Source organism: Medicago truncatula, chromosome 7 (genome assembly GCF_003473485.1).
Source record: "Medicago truncatula cultivar Jemalong A17 chromosome 7, MtrunA17r5.0-ANR, whole genome shotgun sequence".
Lineage (NCBI taxonomy): Eukaryota > Viridiplantae > Streptophyta > Magnoliopsida > Fabales > Fabaceae > Medicago > Medicago truncatula.
The window spans coordinates 39,622,729-39,641,071 of record NC_053048.1 but is presented as its reverse complement, the minus strand read 5'-3'; the positions used below and the strand labels follow the sequence as shown (position 1 = coordinate 39,641,071).

Here is an 18,343-nt window from a genome sequence, read left to right as displayed (position 1 = left end):
CAAGAGGAGTAAAAATGTCCTTATGAATTAATCATTAACTTGTGTTATTGAGCAATTTGATTCGAAGTTGCCCTTCTCAATTATCAAAGAAGTTGACAAGTCATCTCAGGATGGGTGTTCAATTGAATCTAAGAGGGGAATTGATCGACACTGCCTAAGTCACGCATAATCCTTTGCATGAAGTTCTTAAAATTATACGTAAGTTGAAAACTCATTCAGAATGATCATAAAATTACCCATAACTGGTAAGGGAGTTCTTGATTAAGGCGGTGGTTCAAGCAATCCCCGCTTATAATATCCCAAAGCAATGAGTTGTAGGACCCGTCTTCAAATTCTAATTAAGAAGAAAGGACTAACATACCGGTTGATCTGTGCAAGAAAAAAAAAAAAAATGCAGACATGTAATTAATTTTCGGACTTAAAACCAAATTGAAATATTAACTTTCACATCTTCCTTTTTGTTTTGACTCTTCTAACTTGTTTTTTTAGAATCCGCAAGTTTTCTCCTATATTATGAAAATCTTGTTTTGAAGAGATCCTAGACACTAAATGTGAACGTCTCCCATCACGAACTCAAAAGAGTTATCAAATTACATAGAACTAATTAAGTCCAACTTGGTTTCTTTTAATCTTTTAACATCTCCTTCCGCCGCAACCACGCTCTCGTTGGCAGTTGAAATAAACTGAAGCAACAATTACCAAATTGTTAATTTCAGCAAAGTTCGTAGTGTTGAAATTATGACGCCAATCTGGGGCGAAAACAGTGTCTCTGCCAAGTTGCTTGAATAATGCAATCACAAATCGATGAATCCCTGCTGAAGGTTTCGGGCTCTCATAAAACACTACCTCTTTCCCTGTATAAATTTCGTGTCATCATATAAAAAGATGTATATATGAAACTCCAAAATATACAATGCAATCTTTTCTAAAAATTAAATAAACAGTATATACTTAGAAATATATGATATATATATATATATATATATAAAGTGGCGGAGCCAGGAATATTGTAAAGCCCGGGCAAAAAAAAATTTGCAACACATTTATAGAGCGTACATAAGAAATTGCAAGCAAATAATAAAAAATGTAAAGAAATTGTCCAATTTATAGGGGTTTATATAAGAAATTCATAGGGATCTACACAAGAAATTGCAAAAAATTTGGCCCGGAGTCGCCGGGCCTTAGAACCGCCCCTTTATACTATTACACGAAGATAAAATATTTCATATAAGAATAAAATTAGGAACATTCAATTTATTTATTTTGATAATGGACCAAGCATAAGAAAGTAACAACAATCAACTAAGCATACTATTCGTTAAAAAAAAACTAATATTCGCATATTATATATATATATATATATATATTATTTAAACATTTTTCTTTAATATTTATATGATATATATAAAGAGGGATATATATATATATATATAAATAAATAAAGAGGATACTAACTTTTAATTGGTAAGAATTGTTTTCCTTTCAATTTCATCCTTTAATCAAACTGTTTTATTACTAATTTGGTCCTTATCTACTCAACCAAATAATTTAATATTTTATACCCATATATAAAGGAGATTTTTTTTCCATGAATCAAGAACATAGGCATCGAAGATGCTATAAGTCATTCCAATTAGGTTGACACCCTTTAGAACCTCTAATTCTACGTCAAATGCACATATATATTATTAAAAAAAAGGAATATATATATATATAAAGAAAATGGGGGAGTAGGAGGTAAAAAAAAAAAGAGCATAAAAACGAATGAAAACAACAAAAACGCAAATTAGGGAGATTGCAATGCATACAAGTTGCATATAATTTGCTCGTCCCACCAATATGCAACTTGTACTGATTTGTATTAGGGTTGTAGTATCCTTTATACTCACTATTATATTAATTTAGTTTTTGTTCTTAAAAAATATAACATTAGTTTTTATACACAATTTTCTTTTGAAAAAGTTTTCATCTTAAATTCCTTAACATGTATATTTATGACACTTGTCCATAGGCTAAATTTAAACATGTGGAACAAGTTATACAAACAATAGTTGTACATACCAAAGCTTGCACTTGTTGTTGCTGGAATATCCGTCACCATCCTGCAATTTCGTTTAAGAGGGAAGAATAATAACAAAAGTATATAAGTCTAAACAATTTGATCTTCCATTTACTTTTAATTACACAATTGCTTTTAGTTTTACCAAAGAAAGAGACAATATAACTCACCAATGCAAGTATTCCTTCAAAAAAGGGTTACTAGGGCTAGGTGCATCTGCGTCCACCATAACCTAATGAGACTCAACCAAACCAAAATTAATGCACATTACATGAAGATGCTAAACATGATTTAAATTGTAGCTCAATGAAACATAAGGTGATTTGGTGGGTTTGAAAGTTCAAGTGATAGAATGTTATGTGATTAATTTTTCCTGCTAACAAAATTACAACTAAAATTTACTATAAGAAAAAATTATGATTTATGCAATTGTGCCGGCAATGAAAGATATTTTGAAGCATTAACAATCTTAGAGTCACATTTTTTTCATTTAAAATATTTCTTAATAACTATACTTACCATTGTGTAGAAAGTCCTGAGATCATCACCACCAACATTAACCCTTGGACGATTAACTAGTTGAGAGGGTTTCATTATACATCCATTGCTAATCTCTCTGTTATTGATGAGAGCACTCAAAGATACAGAATTTGTAAAAGGGCTCAAAACATCTCCTATAACACCAAGAGGGTCGACCAAATTTTGTGGCATGATATTCTTCTTGATAGATAGATAGATAGATAATTCAACCGGACCTCGTTTGGTGTTGGCAGCATGTTTATGCATACACCTGCACTTATAGATAAATTTTGTTCCTTTGTATCTACTTTTGCTTTTGCTTTTTGTCCCATCAAACCGTCAATATTCAATAGATTCTTCAGTTTGTTCTTTGTGTGCGTTGTCGAACCATGAACTCTTTGTTTATTAGTACGATGTTTTGTTTTCTAGGATGAACTCGATGACTGTCACTCTATTTCCTTTTGTTTGAACAAACGAATCTTGATTTTTGTTGTATGGTAACCAGTCATGAAGGAGCAATTCTTGTATGGTTAGAACATCAAATTTATAGTGTTTAGGCACACACAAAAGAGAAACTTTCCAAATAATTATAACAAATAAAGATGTTACATTTTAGAGATATGTGTCTCTTTGTGTTTGCATAAACACTATATATTTGGTCTTGTGACGAATCAAGATTTGCTCGACATAAACATTATATATTTGGTCTTGTGACAATTCAAGACTTGCTCGTCATGAAGAGATGTGCAATTTTTGCCAACAAAGTATAACAACGAAACTCAAACATACAAAGTGTTGATGATTGAAGAGTTGCGTGTTTGAACCCTTGTCCATCATATTAAATGTTCATGTAAATTTTTATCCCATGAGTTATATTCTAGAGATGAGATGATATGCAAATTTTTCCGTTCAACTCATAATAACCGCTTGAGTTGATATTGTATATTTAAAAGAAGAGTTATATTTGGTAGCAAAATGATGTGCAAGTTTTTAAGTTCAACTCGGATTAACCACGTGAGTCGATATTTTATATTTAAAAGAAGAGTAATTCCACATTTTTGACCATGTAAAGACTGAACAACTTAATCCTTAAAATTTATAAAATAATGTACAATTTAATCTCTTAAAGTGTGTTTGGTTTGCAAAACAGCAAGTACTGGACAGAACAGTACAAGATAGAACAGTACAACACAAGGCAGAACAACACATGACAAATTTTTTATGGCATTGAGTAATTTTTTGTTTTATACGATTTTTGAGGGACAAAATGCTATTTTGGTATTTCAGACAACTTGTACGTGAGACAAAAAGTTGTGTTGTGGTTTGGTGAAGGACAAAAATATGAGTTTTTGTCCTGTCCCTTGCCTCCAGTTTATCCGGTACCTGAAACAATTTTACAAATCAAACAATGGACAACTAGAGTTTTGTCCTGTCCTTCATTTTTTAGCAAATCAAACACACCTTACATTTTTTTTTCTTAAGAATTTAGAGACTTGATTAATGATGTCATGTAACCTCATGTCAATATGTTGTATAATGAAAGATGTTGTCATTACTATCGGAGTCTCGTGTGTTTCAACTAGATGTGTCTAAAAATGCTAGGAGGAGCCATCAATGTTGGCGTTCTCAATGTTTGTTGATGATAACAGTTAAACCATGCAGCTGAAACTCTTTCGAAATTTCACATGCATAACATATTTCTGACTTCAGGAACTTTCTAGAAATCGATGTTATAGAACTTTCAAGAATACCACTTCCTCCATTTAACAATGAGTGTCACTTTAGGAAAAAACAATTTTGTTTTAAAATGAATGTCACTTTATATTTCCAATACAATTTTAATTTTTTTTTTCAACCTTGTCCTTAATAAATACTTCAGTTTTTCTCTCTCTCAATTTCCAATGTAACTAAATTTGTCTTTCTCTTACTAAAATAAAGGTAATTTAATAAAAATGTTATATCTAATGATTATTGCATTCAATTTCTTAACATGTCAAAACGCGACACTAGAGTTGTAAAAGGACGAAGTATTAAATAGTAATAATAACCATTACAACCTTAATGTGTCAAGAATTTTCTAGATGCACGAACTAAAGTATCCTTACTATCTCTATTTTGTAACGTAGCCTTACATGAGTGATAAATAGAACACGTCAAAAAGTATTTTCGGAATCCGTTTCTAAAATAAATTAAGTTTAATTGAAAGATGATATGAGTGTTTATCATGTTAATATGTTAACTTTTTAAAAAGTATTTTATAATATTCGTAATTTAAAAAAGAAAAGTAAACTCTCCTTTCCCCTCCTAAACCCTTCATCTAAACACACCTTTAGTTTATGTTTGGTGTTTAAGCCCCTTTTTGATCACAAAATACACACACACATACATATATGAAATTCGCTAGAAGACACCCATTAATTTTTATGAAGAAGTCAAATTTTTTTTTGAGTAATTATGAAAGAGTCTTTTAGCAACTCACTATTTAAGATGTATTTATCCACTTTTTAACTATAATTTGCTAAAAAAACACATTTATAAAAACTAGTATGTGCCTTTTATATTTATCCACTTTTTAACTATAATTTGTTAAAAAACATATTTATAAAAACTAGTATGTGCCTTTTAACAAATGTCTATATGAATTGCTAGAAGACATCCGTTAATTTTTATGAAGGAATATTTAACAATCCACACTTTAAGATGTACTCCCTCCGTCCCTAATTATAAGACCCTTTTGAGAATTTTTTTTGTCCCTTTTTATAAGATCCCTTTGTTATTTCCAACTACATTAATTATTTCTTTACATACATGCCCCTATTTATTATACATCTTTTTCTTCAATCAACAATAAATAACATGTTGAAAACATAAACTAACCTTCTTTCTTAAAGGATAAAATTGTAAAAACAATAGTGATTACAAACAACTTTAATACAAATATCCACTATCTTAATTCCCGTAATTTTGGCAAAAGGATCTTATATATAAGGATGGAGGGAGTAATTACCCGTATACACACACTTTATGGGCATGGCTAAAACATAAAAGTACAACTTTGAAGATGAAAACTTTAGATTTTGCTCACAGATGAGTCGAGACGAGAGCTTGTCAAGCCAAGTATCACACCCAATTTTTTAAAAAGGCTTAATGCTATTTTGGTCTCTTAATTTGATTTCAAGTATCGATTTGGTCCCATAAATAATAAAAAAATCCGTTTAGGTCACTTAATTTTAAGGTATTAGTTTGATCCTTTTTATTAATTTAATTAAAAAAAAACATTAAATTTAGGGACTAAACTAATACTAATTAAATAAGATAAGAGACCAAACTAATACTAATGAAATAAGTTAAGGGACCAAAACTTAACGTTTTTTTGAATTAAATTAACATAAAGAACCAAACTCATACTTTAAATAAAGTTAAGGGACCTAAACAGATTTTTTTATTATTTATGGGACCAAACCAATACTTAAAATCAAGTTAAGGGATCAAAAAAGTATTTAAACCTTTTTAAAAATATGTCTCCATGACTCTCTCTCTAGCATTTCATTATATTCAAAACTTTAATGCAAAAAGTGCCTAGTCCCCTCACTCACTTGAATGAGTACTGAGGAATGAGGAGACAATTCACCAAAATTAACAAAATATTTTAAAATAATGATGATAATAAGAAAATATTTTGACAAAAAAAATAAAATAAGAATGTCGTCATTTTCAATAAACCGACACAGCTTTTGTATCTAAATTCTCTCCATCATTTTATTATTGAGTGAGTGGCTTTGGATAATTTTTAACCAACAATCACCAATTTTCATCTTTTTCTTCCTCTTTCGATCTATTTAGATGGCTTTTTTTCCATGTAGATATAGGTTTCTGTTTGGTGAATTTGTCGTCCCAGAATAACCTTGTTTTATCTGTCGTTTTGGTGGTGGGGTTTAGCATGGGAATGGGGAGTTGTTTCCCACCATAGGAAAGTTTTTTTGGACCATTTGATCATGTAAAGAACATAATATTATCATAGTCTCTCAATACTATATTATTTTACACTATTCCATCACCCTTGTCTCTCTTCCATGTCCTCACTCACCCGCCAGCAACATGAACTTCACCACCAGCACCGCCCTCCCAAACCTCACAACTTTATCCCCCTTATTACATCCATAAATATATTATTCAACTGATTAAGAACCTTTATAAATCTTACAATAAAACACTAAAAGCTAACATTTAGTTCAAAAAATTTTCGATTTAAAGTTGTTCATTAGATCCTGTTGCAACAAAAATAGCAAATTTCAATGTAAAAACAACAATTACAAATTACAATCTCAAACTAAACTAAAGAGGAATACTCAATAACACATCGGTGGTATGTAATTTGTAAATAAAAAACAGCCTTTGATTATATTTAGGAGTAAACAATCTTTATTGAGTATTTTTGTTCTATTTCTTTATTGAGCTAACAAAAATCAAATGCTGTCTTGATTCCAAATCAAAAACAGTTCTATAATAAACAAATCTGGTATCGGTGGTATGTAAAAGTTATATATAATTAAATGATATAATTATAGTTCTTGTTAGTTTTTGTTTCAGAGGGTTATAATTAAATGATAGAATGATGAATCATGAATTACAAAACGATGTATATTTTGTCTCCGACGAGAATCCGGTGGGATTGTGTTAGTTAGTTGCACATGGTTGAAGAAAAACAGAAGAACAGGATGGTGGTGGAAGATGTTGTAAAATATAGTGTTGAGAGACTATGATAATATTATGTTTCTAACTTGATCTAATGATCCAAAAAAAATTTCCTATGATGGGAAAGGATTTCCCTTTCCCATATTAAATGTCACCGATATCGTTTGTTTATTTCTCATATTGAACTAGTCAATTTAAAATAACATGGGATAAAGATTTGCGACTAATAAATATAAAAGAAACACGAGACAAAAATTTATGACCGATAAATATATATTAAAAGGCATGATAGAAAAATAAACAATAATGGATTGCTGGTATTATAAGATGTTTTATATTTTAAGATTTTTATTTTTATTTTTAAAACAACTTATAATTTAGAATGAAAGTAGTAAATCATAGTAAATGAAAGTGAATGATCAAGATTGATTTTGTTAGTATGGATGTTAACGTAAATCGTTACCCCTCTTTTTATTTTTTATTATGTATCAATTTGCCACATTCACACGTAAAAGAGTCGTGTTAACTTGAGTTATGATGATACATGTTAAAAAATTTATTGATAGTTAATTTCGTATGAAAAATAGAAACTATGAGTGATTTTACAAAATAATTCTTCATTAATGGCATAGAAAATAAAAATTAAAAGAGAAAATATAAATAGTAAAGAGTATAATAGGAAAAACATTAATATGTTATCGATATTGTAAAGTGACTTATAATGTAACACAATTTTTCCGTCTTCTTAAATTGACATATAATAAAACATGAAATGAGTTTGTCCCCATAAGTTTAGCTCAGTTGGTAGAGACATTGCATAATATAAGGAGGGGTCAGAGTTCACACCCTGAACACCTCACTTATTCACCTTAAAAATGTGAATTTTTAGTCAATAAACTACTTAACAAAAAAAAAAATGTAATGTGTTCATCATAAGGACATTAGTTCAAATTTTATTGTTCAAGCAGTGATTTTAAGCATGTTACATTAATATATTTCCTCTCAATATCCATGGATATTTGGGTTGATGATATCCTCTCTCTAGCCTTATCATTCTCCGACTTCTCTCTAACCAAACACAAACCTTCTCCACCACCTTACACAATCATGTCCTTCGGCTTTGTTATGGTGATCTAAATGTCGTGGGTTTGTTTGTTTGGAGGCCTCTATGTGTGGGTTTGCTGGTGTTTTTCGGCGGCTTCCGGCAAACTGGGTTGCAGGTCTCCCACATGCTTGTTTATGTTTTTATTTTTCTTTTTCGTTTTGTTTCTAGGAAGATGAAATTGGGTGGTGGCTATGTTCCAGCTCTTTGTTTGTTTGAAAATCTTAAATTTGTTTTTTTTTTCTAGATTTAAGGTATGGGTTCTAAAATTTTGTTCATCAGGGCGCTGATTTGTTGGATGCACCCCACTATCTGGATTCAACAAGTCTAGAATGTTCGCCTGATGTGGCTTAAAAAGGCTACATGCGTAGATGCTCTGTGTTGATAATAGTTGTCTTTCGTCATACCTTAAGAAATGTATCTGCTGTGATTGCTTCATGTGTCGTTGGTGGATTGTGTTTGCTTCATGTGTCATTGGTGTATTGTGTTAGAGTTTTGTCGTCTGTTCATCCCTCGATCTGGACTACGACTGGATTGGTTTTGCACGAAAGGGCATTTATGATTTGCTGATAAGGGAGTTGTTGGAACTTGGATCGATTATATGTTGGCAGACGAGTCATACGACTATTTAGATGTTCTAAATACTATCACTACGTTTTTTTTTTTTTTTTTTTTTTTTGCAATTCAGTTTTGCATCCACACGTGTGGGTGCACTGAATTGTCCGTGGTAGTTGGTGTCTTAGGTTTTCTTTTAAATGGGTGTCCTTTGCGGTTTTCTTGCACTTCCTTTTTTTCTTCTTCATTTTTTTTCCCCTAAAAATAAGGATATATGGGATGTCAATTCACAATGAGATTTCTCCTCTAAATCACATTTTTTTCCATCCACAATGTTAGACCTTGAGAACTTATTTAAAGAAGGGTTATCTATACGTTTAGTCTTTACAAATAGGGGTCACTTGAGTTTTGGTTGTCGTATTTGCTAATCCTATCAATTTTATCATGCAAATATTAATCACTTGTGATTTGAACCATGAGCCCACTTAATCATAGCTGAGTGGGAAATACAGTTGTTGACTCATAAAATTAGAGAGTGAACTGACTAAAATGCCCTTCGGGTTTCAGGCACATGAGAATTTATGAAAATACCCCCAAGTTAATAAATGATATTAAATTTATTTTTTTGAAGAAAATTGATTTTTAATTATTATAATTGTAAATAATAGAAAAAATATTTATTAAAAAAATTAAGTTAATTAAAATAATATTTTAGTAAACGCTATTTAATTATAATAATTGTAAATGATAGAAAATATTTATTAAAAAATAAATAAATTAAAGAGTAAATTACACTCCCTTTCCTCAAAGATGCTTGAATTACACTCCTCTCCCCTCTTATGTTAAAATATACACTCCCCTCCCCTCTTATTCAAAACTTAATTGAATATTTTTCACTCCCCTCCCCTAAGAGAAGCTTGAATTACATTCCCCTCCTCTCTTATGTTAAAATCTACACTTTACTCCCTCAATATTATTTTTTATTTTATTTTTAATAATCTAGCAAAAAAATAATAATCTAACACACTTCGAAAAAATAGTATTGTGGGTCTATTTTAGTATAATAAAAATTGAATACATATTTTTCGCTATTTTTTATTCACAATTTCATTAACACGTAGTTTTAAACCCTATTATAAAATATAAACAACCAAAACTAAAATTAAAATATGTGAAAAATTACTAAAGACAATTTAAAAGTTAATTTTATACTCTAAATTATAAAATCAGTAGCAAAATGTTTAAATTTAATTATCATTGCCATTTAAATTATAAAGAAATGAATTAATTTTTCTTAAATGGTGGTTTAAAATTGAAATATATCATAAAAATATTTATTTATGTTTAAATAGATTAAAGTATAGTACATAGTTAATTATTAAGGGAGAGTGTCGTAATTCAAGCATCTTATAAGGGAAGAGATTATAAATTTTATTTTTCAAAGGAGAGGAGTGTATATTTTAACATAAGAGGGGAGGGGAATGTAATTCAAGCATCTTTGAAGGGAGGGGAGTATAATTTACTCTAAATTAAATTAGGATAAAATGATCGTATAAATGTAGTTCAATTAGTAGCTACAAGAGACATTATATACATGCATCGAGGTTTAAAATTTAAATTTCTCACTTCTTCACATGAATATGTGTACGTGAGACTATTAACAATTGATATCGAATTTTCGAACATACTATTGAAATTGTCGCTTTGTACTCTCTAATTGAATGTTGTATAGCTAAGACAAAATTACGTTGACTAATATTCTCTGCGTTCAAGTATTCTCCATATGGTATATACTTTTGGGGTTTTGGAGGGTGTTTTGGAATTTACATCTCCTATGACACTTTTACTCATTCTCTCTACTACTAAAAAATCATTTGAACCGAATGATGCATAGGGAAAAAAAAGCATTTGATAGATTACATAACAAAATAAAATAATTTGAGCATACACGTATAAAATTATATATCAATTATTTATTTTTAAAACTAGCAGATTCTAATTTTTCTTTCTTCCTTCTTTTTTGATTGTTTGTCTAAATCGTGACCATTCAAAACTTTATTGTGACCAAATTATGTTTTATCTCCTGTAATATAAATAGTTTAAAAATAAAAATTATTATTTATCATATACGATTAATAATTAAATCACGGTAAACAGAAAAATAAGTTGGCAATTAGCACTCACCGGGTTAGATGAGAGATTTTTATGAAAAAGATGATTGTTTTTTAGTCTTTTTGTAGTATCGTAATAAGGATATACTACTACTTGGTAAACATTTTATGCGATGTGCACATGTTATTACTTTTGATAAAAATAAAACAATGTTATTATTTTCCAAACACAAGCAGCACACTTTACTCTAAAAAAAAAGCAGCACACTTTTTAGAAATTGTATTATTAATAATTATTGGAATTATTTGTGTACCCAATATTTAACCGTAGGTTTATTTAATAGCACTACTAATTGTTAAGATTATTTGTAAAGTGAGTATAGGCCATTTATTTTTTACAAAACCCCATATGTAAAATAAATCTTGTAAATAGAGTAAAAGATTGGTAGGAAAGAAAAAGGGCTTCATATAATTCAAAGTCCAAACAACTATTTTTCTTCTTACAACATAGTAAACCAATGATGCAGCACCTGCAACCCTCATTTCCTTTTTTTGTTTGATATAAAATTTTTAGGGTAAAGACCAAGTCCAAGAAAGGAGATCATAGAGCTCAATGAACACTCAAACGAATTTAACTTTACTTCTCCATGAGGATACTGCCGAAACTCAAATATAAAACTTCCAAATTCAAAATTTGACTTTTTTTTTTTTTTTATCACTTCTTGATGCTAGCCATCCTCATTACTTGTGTATGTATATGTGTATCTATAACATTTAGTTCTTTTTTTTTTTTTTTTTTTTTTTTAATGTTCCCTACCTAAACTTGCATTAAAACTATAATTCAGGTAATAAAACTAACTCATCTAAAGGTTCTTCCCCCAGAACCAGTTTCCCTTTGACAATTGAAGAAGACAGCAGCAACCGGCGATCCAAGATTGTAAAATTCAATGAATTCTCTTGTATTGAAATTTTGTCGCCATCCCGGAGCATAGACTCTTTGTCTACACTGTTGATGCAATAATACAAACACGAAACGATGAATCCCTAAATTGGGTCGTGGCTTTTCATAACTTACAACCTCATTACCTATGCATATCAATAAAAACCACAATTAGCCTTTATATATTTTTAAAAAAGAAAGATGTTAAATTGTTAATTGTATAATGATTTTTACAGTAACTATTTTTAAAAATTTCAACATACAATCATTTTTTTGGTATGAAAACTATTTTAAAATATTAAATGATTTTTATGTTTCCACCTACAAACAACAACCGCCTTCCTACATCACCGTCCTCTCCTCCCCTTCACATCCAAACAACAACCGCATCGATGTAGATGCTTGCTGTGGTGGTGCGATGCCTTTCATGGCCGCATTACCGTTCTCCCCTTTTTTCCTCCGGCGACCCTCCTTCCGACGTTTCTCTCCTCTTCCGCCGCCGTTCGTCGGTTTGCAGGTTTGAGTTGTGTTGGTTTTTGTGTTGTCTGATTCTGGCTGGTGGTTGTTTGTTGTTCCTTTGGTTCTTCGGATTTGGTTCAGATCTGAAGGCTATAGAGATCAAATTGCTTCCTTCACGCCGGATTGAGGTTAGGGGATATTTTGTGTCTGTTCTGCCTTTTCGCATAATAGCTTTCCGACACTGTTTTCGGCGGCGCTCCGGTCGGTGTTTGTTTCGTTTTTCAGCGATGGTTGCCTTGGTCACCACTGCTTTTGTTTTAGTTTCTTTTATTTACGTTTTGTTTTAGGAAGTTGAGACTGGGTGTGGTTTTGTTCCAAATTCGGTGACTCTATTCGAAAATCTTTTATCTGGTTTTACTGGATTTAGGATGTGGATTTTATTGTTCTTTTCATCAATGCGTGGATTTGTTGGATGCATCCCATGATCAAAGATTCAACGAGTCTTGTGTTCGCCTGAGGTTGCTCGAAAGAGCTAGGTGTATAGATGCTCCGTGTTGACGGTGGTTGTCGTTTGTCGTACCTTAAGAATTGTATCTGCTGCGGTTTCTTCATGCTTTGTGGTGGACTGTGTTGGAGTTCCTTCGTTTGTTCATCCCTCGATCTGGACAATGATTGGATTGGTTCGGCCCGGAAGGGCGTGTATGACTTGCTGTTTAGGGAGTTACTGGAACTTGAATCGGACTGTGTTGATAGACGATTCATATGCCTATTTAGAAGCTTGAAAAACTAGAACTATGTTATTTTACAATTCGGTTTCGCGTCCATACGTGGGTGCGCTGGATTGTTCGTGGATGTTGCTGTTTTGAGTTTTGCTTTTTACCCTTTTGGTGGTTTCTTTATGATTTACTCGGTCAGGTCCATGTCTCCCAGTCTTGTACTTCCTCTTTATTTTAATCTTATTTCTATTTTGCTTAAAAAAAAAAAAATACAAATGCTGACTTCTATAATTAGGAGAGTATAGAAGTGTGGCTTTTTCATAAAACAAAGTTTGAAATAATAATTATGCTTGAATTTTTTTCGTTGACCTTATCACTAACAATAAATTATCCATTGAACTTCTAATTCTGGTTTACTCTTTGGCCTATGAAATGGATGGAAATAAGTTATAACATACATACCAAAACTAGCCGCATTAGTTGCTGGAATATCAGTCACCATCCTAAAATCCATTGAGAGAAAGATGTTGTTAATTACAATATTATTCAACTAAAATATCATATACGTAAATGTTCAACCGTAAGCAAAGTGATTTATAAATAACTCACCAATGAAGGTACTCCCTAAAACTGGGGTAACTGGGACTAGGAGCATCTGGATCTACCAAAACCTGCATTAGAATCGAGTTAAATATTAGAAACAAAGAATATGGTGATAATATACTAAGTATATAAACAATGCAACTACCTAATGCAATTACCAGGGTGTAGAGGGCTGTTGGGTCATTTACGCCAATAATCACTTGGGGTTGATTAGCAACTTGGGAAGGTTTAAGCTCACCACCATTGGTAACAGTCCTATTACCATAGGTGACTAAGAGAGGAATAGTACTTTCAAAGGGGTCTAATACATCCCCTATTACACGCCCAACAGCAAGAGGATTCGGTCTGCTACCACTTGCCATCTCACACTCCTACACAGAACTTTGCCTTAGGGTTTTGAGTACAACAACAACACCAGCCCAGAGCTAGGGCTATTTATTTATAAAGGAAAAAAAGCAGGGGAGATGAGATATTCGTTTATTGCTATGTAGCTTGTAAATTTGTTCATGTTTATGATTATGAAAAGCGAGTAAAGGATATGTATTGCTTAACAAAATGAAAGATAAATATTCATAAAACAAGACTTTAATATATTTGTGGTTCCTATAAGTTTTTATTTTATTTTATTTCCCTTGGGTCTTTATAATTTTTCTGGTCCCCTAGTTATACTATATATTATTTCATTTTAGTCCCTGTAATATATATTTTCCTTCATTTTAGCCCCTATTGTATATAATTTTACATTTTAGTCCCTAAAGTAAATAATTTTACATTTTGGTCCCTATAATGTATTTTTTTCACAACCTAGTCCCTAACATAAATGACTAGCTGAATATAAGGAGTAAACAAAAAATTTATTTTCCAAGGACTTGCACAATATTGAAACCAAGAATGAAACAAAATTTTATTTTGTCAAAAATAAGATAAAATTATGAAGACCACTTAAAAAAAACAGGCACAAAAGCATGAAGAGTTCAGTTAAGTACATGGATAAAAGTATTTAAACATTAGAGTTTATTTTTTGAGGGGTTAAACCTTATAGTTATAGATATGAGATCTAAAATTTTTTTAAAGAATAAAATAAAAAATTGGAAAGTAGATAAAATTTGAAAGTTTTTTTTTTTTTTTTTTAAGTAAAATTTGAAAGGTTTTGTAGAACTTGATATTAGGGATAATAAAGAGAAAAGCAGTGTGGTTTTTTAATGTTTGTTCGTACCTATCATAGTTTAGAATTGATTTATTTTTTTGGTGGTGTCTGGGTTTCGAACCACCTTGTATATTTTATGCGTTGTTCTTACCAACTGAGTTAAGCTAACAGAGACAATTTAGAATTGATTTGAGATGGCATGTATAGTTTAGTTGTTCATATATAACTTTCAAATTTTAAAATGGATTTTTTTTTATACGCAAATAGAGTCTAATGTGAAAATGATTTTACACTGTAATCTAGTCAAATTTCATCATGTAGATATATAATACAACTACTCTAAAATATCTAGATCAATATCTAAATGATGAGAAATGATTCAACATACGAGTAAAACTAGACTTAGTCTATGGTGCACAAGTAAGATAGTATTGTACCATGCATGTTTTCAAATTAGAGACAACATCATGTGATGCGGCATCAGTATTGCGGTTACAGAAACGTCTGCAATTGCATTAGGCCACAATTATGATGTGATTGTAAATCACAGTAAAAATTGCATGGTAACGTTAAAATGGCCGCATTGATCAACTTCAGGCCACAACACACTATGTAGTGCTATCAAATATTAATTTTCTGTTCTCACGAGTTTAACTTAGTTGGTATAGACAATACATAATATATGCAAGATCTGGCGTTCAAACCCTGACTACCACAAAAAATGAAAATTAATTTTCTAGCTTTCATCTCCTTCATATCATAAATTAGGGGTATAAAGGGATTAAAGATATTTTAAAGCGATAGATAACGGCAAAATTTTTAGTCAGACTTTACTTACCTCTTGGTCGAACTCATGATTACTAGGATCTCCTTTCCCATGAGAACTAAAGGGTTAACATAAAAAAAAAAAGTATAGAGCGCGGATAAGATGATATTTCAGAGATGAAATGAGAGACATGTGAACTTTATATCACTAATACCTTTGATCAAAGGCATGTCCAATATCCGACAACAACACATGTGATTACGTTCATTTTCTTAAATTTTTACCACTCAATATCAGGTCGTGTCCACGCTGCAACGACTGCAATAAGCATTGCAACAACTGCAATGTCCACAATCGTTGTGTCCGCAACCGCATACGCGACCACAATTTAAAACCATGGTACCATGCACAAGTTTGTTTTTCAACATATGATCAATAAGTTTCATTATACTTCACTTGTTTCAATGGTGGAACTTGTTGACGTTAGTGGTACAAACAAACTTGTACATGGTGTATGAAGTGTGTAAATGCTTCAAATGTTATATAAGTTCAGTATAAAACTTAGTAGTTGGCAAAATAAATAAAAGACAGATATGAATAAAATGGCATGAACTTACCAACACTGGAATGAAGATAGTATAAGTGTATTACTCATGATATAATTCCTGCACCCCAAGAATAACTTTAAAACTAATTTGAAACGAAATCATTGGTAAATACTGCCTACGTGTGACTCTAAATATTTTGTAATTTCGAAAGCTTAGAGGTTCACCAAAGAATTTACCAAAGCTGGATCAGATTTTTCTTTTTTTCAGAAAAATGAGCCTCGTGGTTCACCAAAGAAGGTTTAAGAGCTTGTGCAATTTCTAACTATTTTCCTTGTGCGAGCTCAAATCACTTCCATGAAGAAATCAAAACAGTGTTACTAACAATAAAGAATACAAACAGCTTCAAAGAAATGGATCTCAAATCCAGAAATCACGCATACTCACCGTCAAAATCAGCAAAGTGTGTAGATCAAGGAGATCGTACCACGGAGTCTTCGGCAACCACCGCGGATGGAACCGCCACATCAGCCAGTGGCTTCAGTTCGAGTGGATCGGTGGTTAGTTAGGGTTTTGTATTTGAGTGTGAACTGTTTTAACCTTTGCTCTGTGATTTGGGGGAATAATAAGAATTTTTAGATAGAGATGAATTAGAAACGTTTTGAGATTTTTAATGGAAAAAATTTGTTCAAGTTGTGAGGTGGTGGGGTGCCACTACCGTCTTCCAGAACTAGATAGATATTTTCTTTATTTTGTTTAGGGTTAAATATGTTTTTGGTCCCTATAAATATACCAACTTTTTGTTTTAGTCTCTCTAAAATTTTCCTTCAACTTTTAGTCTCTAAAATTTTTTTCATCTTCCCTTTTGGTCACTCTTTTAAAGTAAACTCGTATGCAGAATTCATATTTTTGAATCAAATTTTTCAGAAAAAATCATAATATTATAATAATCTCTCCAAAAAAAAATTAGAATTTTTTAACAAAACATAAATTTAATATGAATTTTTATATTATTTATGGTTAAAAATTCATATATAATTTATGTTTACTTAAAAAATTCTAATTTTTTTTGGGAAATATTTTTACAATATTCTACACATTTATGTACAATTTCATTAAAAAAATACTAAAATTTACTTTAAAATAGGGACCAAAAGTAGTGATTCAAAATTTTATAGGGACTAAAAGTTGAAGGAAAATTTTAGAGGGACTAAAATGAAAAGTTGGTATATTTATAGGGACCAAAAACATATTTAACTCTTTTTTTTATGACCAGAATTAGATATTTTCTACTAGTTCAAAGGTTTGGCATATTTTAACTTTATTATCATTTATTATCATCATTATTATTACTATTTTTGGAAGAAAAAAAGACATTTGTTGGACAATAAACTCCTTTTCTACACTGTTGATGATAATGATGAATTAATGCAAGCATAAAGGTACAGAACGATCCAAGGTGGGGTTTAGTATGGGTAAGTGAAGTTTTTTTGGGAAAGTTTATTTTGGATCATTAGATTAAAAAAGAGCATAGATATTATCATAGTCTGCCTACACTGTATCTTCTCCCACTTTATCTTCAATCTATCTTCCTCCTTTCACCATTACCAGTAAACTTAAGTCTTTGTTGCCACCAACACTCCAACAAACCCACCTTATTACACCTAAAAAAAAACTGTAATGGGGGCATCCATTGCTTAGGAGCTTCAGTTGCTATAATCGCTTGTCCATATTCAATCAGTTCAAACAGACTAATTGCATAAAGACAAGATAATCAACCCATACAAAAACCCATAACTAAATCACATCAAAGAAGAACATAAAAAAATTTGGATCAGAAATTTCTTGAATGGTGGATTTTAGTTTTGAGAACATATTCACCAAAGTTGAACATATTAAATTGTTTGTCCATATTGACCGTGATGTCATGGTTATTGATACTGAAACAACCTTTTTCAACATTAATGGTAGATTTTAGTTTTTTCATGTCTAATTATTGAAAATTGATTTTCATTTTGGAAAGAAATGGATGGTGTATGGTGGTGCGATGGTGGTCAAAGTGGTTGCTGAATATGTGATTTGGTGATGGTGTGGGGACATGAAAGTGAGAGGGTGGAAGATAGTGT

The 18,343-nt window shown here is 31.1% G+C and overlaps 2 protein-coding genes across 5 annotated transcripts; both read right to left on the bottom strand.

Annotated features, from left to right (window-relative positions):
* Nucleotides 1–259: 259 nt before the first annotated feature.
* On the bottom strand, nucleotides 260–3,085 carry LOC11441025 (protein FLOWERING LOCUS T). Its single transcript, XM_003624527.3, has 4 exons — nucleotides 2,579–3,085; nucleotides 2,230–2,291; nucleotides 2,062–2,102; nucleotides 260–854 (listed from the first exon to the last, which is right to left on the bottom strand). Exons 1-4 carry the CDS (start codon nucleotides 2,843–2,845, stop codon nucleotides 634–636), a joined length of 591 nt encoding a protein of 196 aa, XP_003624575.2. The 5' UTR covers nucleotides 2,846–3,085; the 3' UTR covers nucleotides 260–633.
* An 8,577-nt stretch (nucleotides 3,086–11,662) lies between these two features.
* Nucleotides 11,663–16,930, bottom strand: LOC11427085 (protein HEADING DATE 3A). Of its 4 annotated transcripts, XM_039827251.1 has the most exons (8): nucleotides 16,665–16,930; nucleotides 16,457–16,569; nucleotides 16,290–16,337; nucleotides 15,344–15,410; nucleotides 13,918–14,130; nucleotides 13,766–13,827; nucleotides 13,619–13,659; nucleotides 11,663–12,127 (listed from the first exon to the last, which is right to left on the bottom strand). In XM_039827251.1, exons 4-8 carry the CDS (start codon nucleotides 15,344–15,346, stop codon nucleotides 11,901–11,903), a joined length of 546 nt encoding a protein of 181 aa, XP_039683185.1. In that variant the 5' UTR covers nucleotides 15,347–15,410; nucleotides 16,290–16,337; nucleotides 16,457–16,569; nucleotides 16,665–16,930; the 3' UTR covers nucleotides 11,663–11,900. The 4 variants fall into 4 exon arrangements, with proteins under 4 accessions (XP_039683185.1, XP_039683186.1, XP_039683187.1 ...); XM_039827252.1 differs by lacking the exon at nucleotides 15,344–15,410 and having other exon boundaries at nucleotides 15,745–16,337; XM_039827253.1 differs by lacking the exon at nucleotides 15,344–15,410.
* Nucleotides 16,931–18,343: the final 1,413 nt, after the last annotated feature.

Bases quoted from the DNA above. Each gene is read 5' to 3' on its own strand.
- LOC11441025 (XM_003624527.3), bottom strand. From the start codon at position 2,845: ATGCATAAACATGCTGCCAACACCAAACGAGGTCCGGTTGAATTATCT. The intron at 2,292-2,578 runs GTAAGTATAGTT...GAGTCTCATTAG, and splicing joins TCAGGACTTTCTACACAATG to GTTATGGTGGACGCAGATGC. The intron at 855-2,061 runs GTATGTACAACT...AAATTTATACAG, and splicing joins AACAACAAGTGCAAGCTTTG to GGAAAGAGGTAGTGTTTTAT.
- LOC11427085 (XM_039827251.1), bottom strand. The intron at 13,660-13,765 runs GTGAGTTATTTA...AATGGATTTTAG, and splicing joins TTTAGGGAGTACCTTCATTG to GATGGTGACTGATATTCCAG. The intron at 12,128-13,618 runs GTATGTATGTTA...TGATATGCATAG, and splicing joins AACTAATGCGGCTAGTTTTG to GTAATGAGGTTGTAAGTTAT.